This window comes from Fistularia commersonii, chromosome 35, assembly GCF_037954325.1.
Source record: "Fistularia commersonii isolate RoL2024-O1a breed Wild chromosome 35, RoL_Fcom_v1.0, whole genome shotgun sequence".
Taxonomy (NCBI): Eukaryota; Metazoa; Chordata; class Actinopteri; order Syngnathiformes; family Fistulariidae; genus Fistularia; species Fistularia commersonii.
In genome coordinates this window covers 911,745-920,000 of record NC_141318.1, presented here as the reverse complement: position 1 = coordinate 920,000, position 8,256 = coordinate 911,745, and the positions used below count along the sequence as shown (strand labels likewise).

The 8,256-nt window shown below is 50.8% G+C and overlaps 1 protein-coding gene across 2 annotated transcripts in view; it reads left to right on the top strand.

Moving 5' to 3' along the window:
- LOC147213686 (polypeptide N-acetylgalactosaminyltransferase 10-like) overlaps nt 1-7,345 on the top strand; it is a 31,757-nt gene extending 24,412 nt beyond the window's left edge. For both annotated transcript variants that reach the window (XM_086142265.1, XM_086142266.1), the window contains exons 7-14: nt 428-545; nt 1,948-2,055; nt 2,660-2,881; nt 3,915-4,031; nt 4,506-4,655; nt 6,458-6,634; nt 6,760-6,916; nt 6,998-7,345. In XM_086142265.1, coding sequence (XP_085998391.1) covers nt 428-545; nt 1,948-2,055; nt 2,660-2,881; nt 3,915-4,031; nt 4,506-4,655; nt 6,458-6,622 — 880 coding nt within the window. In that variant the 3' untranslated portion in view covers nt 6,623-6,634; nt 6,760-6,916; nt 6,998-7,345. The remainder of the gene's footprint in view (nt 1-427; nt 546-1,947; nt 2,056-2,659; nt 2,882-3,914; nt 4,032-4,505; nt 4,656-6,457; nt 6,635-6,759; nt 6,917-6,997) is intronic.
- The last annotated feature ends 911 nt before the right edge of the window (nt 7,346-8,256 follow it).

Sequence of the window (8,256 nt, the reverse complement as noted above, 5' to 3'; positions counted from 1 at the left end):
CGCCGCCGCCGCCGCCGCCGCCGCCGCCGCCGCCGCCGCCGCCGTGCTACGCTCGCGCTCGTAGCAATTTGCAGCCATCTCTGGAACAACAATGGCGGGCGGAGGCGGGCGGCGGGGCCTCTGTACGCCGCCGCCGCTCTTTTGAACTCTGTATCACCTCCCAACTGGTGGACACACACAGGATTCATTAGCATTTATGCATTTGCGTGTTAGCACAAGCGTTAGCATTCCCTCCTCAAGTCGATGTCACTTCCTGTGAGGGGTTAGGAGGTCATACCGTAACGCAACGAGACTTCCCCCAGCCTCATCGGCGGTAAAAAGACGAAGAAGACGGCATTCCTCCGAGGTCCTAAGCGCCGCGGGATTGAGACTAGCGTCGGAAATGCTAGCTTCCGGATGTAAGCTAGTGATTCGGCCTGTCTTCCAGGTCGCCGGTGATGGCGGGCGGCCTCTTCGCCGTGGACAGGAAGTGGTTCTGGGAGCTGGGAGGCTACGACACGGGCCTGGAGATCTGGGGAGGAGAACAGTACGAGATCTCCTTCAAGGTAACGTCGTGAACCGGCTGCCTGTGAGCGGCGAGGGTGAATTTCCTGCACGGCGGCGGCGAGTGACTGACAGAATGGGAGCGCGGCGTTGTGGCGCCGTCGCCGGCGATGCCTCCGCGGTTGCAATTCGGGAGCGAACAAAAGCACAGACGCAGCAGATTAGCGGCTGTCACTTGTAATCGGGAGCAAATATCCACTCGGCGGCGAGGGCGGCGTGGGGGGTGTAGCATTTCCTGTTCTGCAAATTTCAAACGTCTTTGGCTCTGACCTGTGAGCGATGTAAACTAGACGCCGCCGTCCTCCATGGCGCTACGCTAGTGACTGTCTGCCTCTGACAGCGCGTGTCTGACAAGCGTCGGCGCGACAACTCGGCGTCACGACGACGCCCACTTTGAGTGGATGGAAGGAAAGGCGCTCCTGGCCCGCTACTTAGCTTAGCACAATGAAAGGGAGACGATGGGGTTGTTAGTCAACCGCTGTCGTGTAGCTTCGCATCTCAGCCATTCCTGACCAATCTGAGTCTATCTAATCCTATCTCATCTAATCCTATCATTAGCCTAGCCTAGCCTATTCTGCCCTGTCCTATCCTATGCTATCCTATCATTAGCTTTGCCTAGCCCAGCCAATCCTATCCTATTATTAGCCAAGCTTAGCCAAGCCCATCATTTTACCATCTATCCTGTCTTGCCCTTTCCTGTCCTAGCCTTTCCTATCATTAGCCTAGCCTAGGCTAGCCCATCATTAGCTTTTTCTAACCCATCCTATCCTATTCTATCCTATCCTATCATTAGCCAATCACTAGCCTAGCCTGGTCTATCCTTTCAGATCCTATCCTATCCTATCATTAGCTTTGCCCAACCCATTCTATCCAATCCTGTCCTATTCTTAGCTTAGCCAAGCCAAGCTTATCCTGTTCTATCGTATCCAAGCAATTGCCTAGCTTAGCCCAGCCTATCATTATCTCATCTATGCCTGTACTTTCTTGTCCAATCCTTTCCTATCATTAGCCTAGCCTAGCCTGGTCTATCCTATCCTATCCTATCCTACCCTATCATTAGCCTAGCCTCACCTGGCCTATCATTATCCTACCCTATCCCATGCTACCTTATCATTTTCCTAGCCTAGCCAAAATGCTTTCTTGCTTGCTTGCTTGACAGATGCATTTAGCAATTCATTCATTCACAATTTTTTTTGAAGAAATCAAGATAGAAATAGAGATGAAAATCAGGACGGCGCCCCACTTCCTGTTTGACTCCTTCCACCACCCACACACATAAAAACTATTACTATTGTATTCCTTTAAGAAATTTTCTGTCTTCATATTCTTGATTCTCATTGGTCCTCCCTCCATCTCTCCCTCCTCCTCTTCTTCTTCTTCTTCCTCCTCCATCTCCTGCCTCAGGTGTGGATGTGCGGCGGTCGGATGGAGGACATCCCCTGCTCCAGGGTGGGACACATCTACAGGAAGTACGTTCCCTACAAGGTCCCTGGGGGGATCAGCCTGGCCAAGGTACACACACACACACACACACACACACACACACACACACACTTAGACCTAAAGAATCAGCAGACCAGAACGCGCTTATATTCATGAATTCATAGAGAAAGTCTCATGAATAAATAAAGGAATATACTGTATGAACAATTGAATATTTTTGTTTATTTTCGCTAGTTGTTTTTTTGAAAGTCTGTTTTTCCTAAACTTGACTTCAAAAAGGTTAAAAAAAAAAAAAATTTTTTTTAAATAAATAAATAAATGAAAGAAAATATCATCATATATTTTTATCAGTCAATTAATGAATGGATTTATTTATTCATCTCATATTTTTGATACTTTCCAAACACCACTGTAATTTAACTATATTTATTTTATGTCATTTATTTTATTTTAAATTTTATTTATAATTTATGTACTTCCATCATTGTATTTTTATAAAATGATTTTTATAAAATTTTTAAATAATTTTTTTAAAATTATTTTTATAAATTAATTTTAAGTTGCTTCCTTCTTGAAGGTGCAGGATTGCTAGCGTTAGCCTCATAGCTCATGAGCAGATGACCTCCTCAGCTTGAGGAACGCCATCTTCAAGGTCATACATCTCTCTTTCCAGAACCTGAAGCGCGTGGCGGAGGTGTGGATGGACGAGTACGCCGAGTACGTCTACCAGCGCCGGCCCGAGTACCGCCACCTGTCGGCGGGCGACATGACGGCGCAGAAGGAGCTGAGGAGCCGCCTCAACTGCAAGAACTTCAAGTGGTTCATGGCGGAGGTGGCCTGGGATCTGCCCAAGCACTACCCGCCGGTGGAGCCTCCTGCTGCCGCCTGGGGGGAGGTACGGATGCAGCGTAGAAGCAGAAAAGCAAGGTCCTCATATGAGGACATTAGGGTATGCTAGCCAGACCCGATTAGAAGCACATCTGGCCAAGGAAGGTTATTTGGGACGTTTTTTTTCTCCTGCAGTTCCACCAGCGTCCCCTAGGGGGCGCTGTCCGCCACAAAGACACTCCACACAGAGCTTTTGATGAACTGTGAGAGGCTTCGCTGGCTGGCGAGCTCCTCTTCTGGCTCTGAGCTACTGAGAACTAGTGAGCTCCACCCTCTGGTCTTGGTGAGCTCTTACTTCTGGGCTTTGCTAAGTCCAGCTCGATGCCCACCTCTGGACCCTGTGGAGCTCCACCTTGGTGGCCTCCACCTCCAGGGATCAGTCTGCTTTGACTCCAAACCCAGACAAACTCTGGCTAGCATGCCTTACTTCTGGGCTCTAGTTAACTCCTCCTTCAAGTCCTAGTAAGCACCACCTCCTGGTGCTGGTGAACTCTGCCTTTGGCAAACCCTACCTCTGGGTACCAGGTGAGCTCTACCTCTGGGTACCAGGTGAGCTCTACCTCTGGGCACCAGGTGAGCTCTACCTCTGGGCACCAGGTGAGCTCCACCTCTGGGCACCAGATAAGCTCCATCTCTGGGTACCAGATAAGCTCCACCTCTGGGCACCAGGTGAGCTCCACCTGTGAGCTCCAGGTATGCTCCAACTCTGGTCCTTGGCGATCTCCAACTCTGGGCTACAGGCCAGCTCTGCCGCAGGGGTCTTGGCGAGCTCCACCTCCAGGCTCTGGGCTGATGCTCACATTGGCAGCGTTTTAAGCGTCTGTTGTCTGAATGACACGTCCTGCTGGGAGGAGGACGATGAAGATCAATGCCAGCGACATGGAAACCACAACAACTATCTTCCGCCAGTTGCGCTCATAACCTCTACAAATCTCCATGGCAACAAATCTCGGCGTATTCAGTCCGGAGCGCGTATCCACTTGGTGGCCGAAGATGGTGAAGACGATCGATTTCCAGTAAATCTGTTCCTCTTTTTCCAGATAAGGAACGCGGGCAGTAGGATGTGCATGGAGATCAAGCACTTGGTGTCGGGGAGCCCCATCCGGCTGGAGAGCTGCGCCAAGGGCCGCGGGGAGGTGAGCTGGAGCCACGGGCAGGTAAGCAACGCCGGCTAACTCCTCGCTAGGCGCCCAGGGGTTCGGTTGCACCCCGGCGGTAGTTTCAGGACTCACGATCAGAGCCAGGTACCGACCGTTAGGAGAACATGGAAGTTCTTTCTGGTCGTGAAGCTTCTTATGTCAGGTGCTGAGAGGTGTGCTGGGGCTATGAGGACTTCCCCCTGCCACTCCTCTTGATCTAGAAATGCCATTTGGCCACCAAGGTATCGGCATCTTTTGTGACAAATGCTTGGTGAACATTTGGGCAACTCTTTCCAAGACTCCTAGCCGCTTCTGTTGACGGGCCTGACAAGATGTTAGATCAGTATCTATACAGCTTGTTCTGCATTCAACATCGGATGAAAGAACAACACGGTCCTGGAAATGTAGTCCTGAAACGGCCGCCTCCGGAAAACTTTCTGACAGAAGCGTAGCAGCGTCACCTGACTTGTATTCCCCGTCGTCAATGCGTAGGTGCTGACCTTCGGCTGGCGGGAGGACATCCGGGTGGGCGACCCCATGCACACCAGGAAGGTCTGCTTCGACGCCGTGTCCCACAGCAGCCCCGTCACCCTGTACGACTGCCACGGCATGAAGGGCAACCAGCTGTGGCGCTACAGGAAGGTACGCCGCCATGTTGACCTTAAGCTGGCGGCAGACTGCACGGCTGTCCCTGTGACCAATGTAGAAGTTCAGACTGACCACCGGTTCCAGCAGGTTTCTTCATGAGGACTGAAAGACCTTTAGCGCCTGATAAGACACCCTCTGATGTTTCCCCTTCTTCTTCTTCATTAGCGCTGTTGTGTCGGCTTGACACAATTGCTTGTATCCTCTGGGATGGTCCAGTCCATTTGGGCAGGTGTGAACACTCTAACTGACTCTAGCAGGAATCAAAGACAAAAACTCCTTCTTCTTCTTCTAATTTCGGCTTTTTTTTGGACATGAACACTCTTTTGTTCATGTCCAAAACATCTCAATCATCACTTTGTCTCGGTCATACATGTCCTGCACCCCTGTGACAGATTCTTCTTCTCCTTTGGGCTTTTCCCTTCAGGTGTCGCCACAGCGAGTCAATTTTCTCCATCTAACCCTATTCTCTGGATCCTCCTCTCTCACACCAACTACCTTCATATCTTCTCTCACTACGTCCATAAATCTTCTCTTTGGTCTTCCTCCAGACCTCTTGCCTGCCAGCTCCAATTCCAGCATCCGTCTACCAATATATTCTCTATCCCTTCTCTGTACATGACCCAACCATCTCAGTCTGGCTTCTCTGACCTTCTCTCCAAAACATCTAACATGTGCTGTTCCTCTGATGGACTCATTCCTGATCCTCTCCATCCTGGTCACTCCCAAAGAGAACCTCAACATCTTCATCTCTGCAAAGAAACAAACTCTTGTTTGCTTAAAAAGACAGTTCTTGTTTGGCTTCAGATGGAACTCCTGCGCAGCAGAACACAGTGTAGCAACCAGGAAGTAGACAGATGGTAGACAAGATCACGGATTTGGGTCCTTGGGTCCGAGTACTTTTAGACACCTTCAGGTTCCAAAACTACGTGTCCCCTTGTTTAAGAAACCGAGTGCTTTCCTTCTTCTGTATCTTCTTCTCTGGTGTTTATGGTCTGTCATCGGCATCACAGCTACAGGCAAGTGACTGTCGCTAGCGCATGTTATTGTTGAGATGGTTTGGTCCATTTGACAAAGTACAGTTTGAAAGGGAACCAATGGAGTCCCGCAGTGATGCCCCCTCCCATTCAAACCCAGTCTCCTGGACTATTTCCTGTGAAAGCAACCTGAGATTCTGCACACAGCCCAGTGTTTACACCGGCTGAGGTTTGTTTGCTTCTGTGCAATCGCTGTTATCACTTACCTCAGCAGATGTGAGGAACGGCCCGAGCAGCTTCTGGTCTGGATGGATGCTCTCTGAGGTATAGAAAGAAATGGTGCATTCCAAAACAAAATTAAAATAAAATCCCCGAAACAAATGCAGAGGGAAACCAGAGAAGGGGTGGAGAAAAAAGAAGCATACCGGTGAGTCGCCTTTTAGGATCCGGATGTCTTGATGGGTCACCTCAAGGCCTTTTTTACAAAAAGTAGTGACCATAAGAAGGCGGTATCTGGTCTTTCCTTCAGAGGCAGGGTAAGGAGCTCGGTCATCCAGGCATCTCGGTGCTTCTCCACATTCAGAGATGGCTCCATCTTGTCTGGAGCCTCCTGGATGCTTCCCTGGCGAGGTGTGGAGGTCCCACCAAGAGGAGACCACAGGAAGGACTATGTTTCTGGACTGGGAACAACTCGGGATTCAAAGCCGGACCGAGTGGGCAGATAGAGGGGAGTGTGGATCTCTGCCCAGGCTGCAGGCCAGGAGACCCCAAGGATCTCAAAAACAGCTATTAATCCTTTCCTCTTGTTCCCCTCGGCTCCAGGACAAGAGTCTGTACCACCCGGTCAGCAACAGCTGCATCGACAGCAGCCCCAGCGAGCGGCGGGTCTTCATGAACACCTGCGACCCGTCCTCGCTCAGCCAGCAGTGGCTCTTCGAGAGGACCAACGCCACCGTGCTGGAGCACTTCAACCGGGAAACCGACTGAGGTCGCGGAACGGTGAGGCGACAAAAGACGAGCTTAGAACGGAACCCTGATGTTCACCATGAGAACCACCGGGGCGTCGATGCTAACTTCTCCTTTGCCACCGATGCTGTCAGTCACCTTTTATTCCTTTTTCGCAGCCATAAGTGGAGCCAACGAGTGACGCCGTCCCAGACCAAGTTCCGGCGAGCTTGTGGGCCGGCCCGAAGTGCCGAGGGAGTTGCTTGAACGCCGAACCGCGACGTCCAGGACCGAGTTACGCAGCAGGAGCTTGCGTTCGTGGGGGCGGAGGGGCAGGTAAATCAGCCAGAAGCTTCCGTACACGCCTTCTTCTGTACATGCAGCGCAGAAGCAGAACTGTCCTCGTATGCTCCGCAGAGAGAACCCGAGCGGAACCCGAGCAGGAACCGATCGCTCTTCGGGATCCAAGAAGACACGGGAGCTTTTCACGGACTGCGTTCTGGACCTGGAGGACTCCCGCTGGATTGTACTCTCCTTATATAAACGTATCCCTGCAGGTGCTCAGGTCTGGAACCCGGTGGAAATCTGGAATCCGATGGACGGTCGATATGAAACCGTTGCCTTCAGGCGCCGTGGTCGCCCCCGAGCACAAAGACCTCCCGACCTCTGCAAGACGTCTTGTTTCTTGAGGGAAGTTGTAATACGATCCAAAATAAGAGCATATATTTTATTTTATAACCAATAAAGCAGGACAACTGTTGTGCAGGTGCTTGGGTTTCAATCGACTTCGACGTCCTCCTCATCATCGCCGCGACACCAACCTGAGACGCCCTGTCGGCAGGTCACGTGACCGCCGTTCCGCCAGGTGCCTTGCAAACAAAGCTAAATTTAGGCTTGATTAGCCTTAGCATGATTAGCCGTGAAAATGTTTTTTTTTTGCTGTTCGTATGTAGCAGGTCATCGAGGCGGCTGCTAATTGTTCCAATAGAGGGAATGAAAGCTAAATGTTGTTAGCAGTTAGCTTTCCCTTCACAGCTGAGCATTGTGGGTATAGTCAAGCAAATCGTGCCCTAGTGGCCATAACCTGTAACTGCACCTCTGCAACACTCCAAGGTTCTTGCTAGCAACACATTCCCCCGTCTTGCTTCCGTTCACGAAGGTGGAGGCCCACCACCCGCAACGCCGCCGACTTCACGACCTAGCCGCCTGCTAACCTCGATAGCGCCCGATAAGGCTAATATGACAGCGACAGATCTGCGGGAGGTCTCGTGTGGAAAACACAACGCAGCTGTTAGCCGTGGGGGATGTTGGGAGCTAAAATAGCATGTTTTCAGGGACGCAAGTGCAGAGCTCGAGCCGTGTGATGATACACATTTGCACATCAGCATCTTCATGCCCTCATTACGTCTGTTTAACGAGGAGGTCCGATATATAAACTACAGGGTGGCGTCTTTGTGGACGTGAACGTTCCAAGAGTGTGTTCTGGATCTTAGCAGTGGTTCCTTCTCACACCTTCTCAGACTTCCTTTGCTAATCTTGCAAATTAGCAGCACTTCAGCGGGGAATTACCTCTTCATTTATTTAATCCCAGGTTTTTTGTTTTTTTTTTTTATTATTATTTTCCCTTTTTCAGAAAACCCACGTCGCCCGAGTGTCCCGTCGCCGTGGCAACTCGT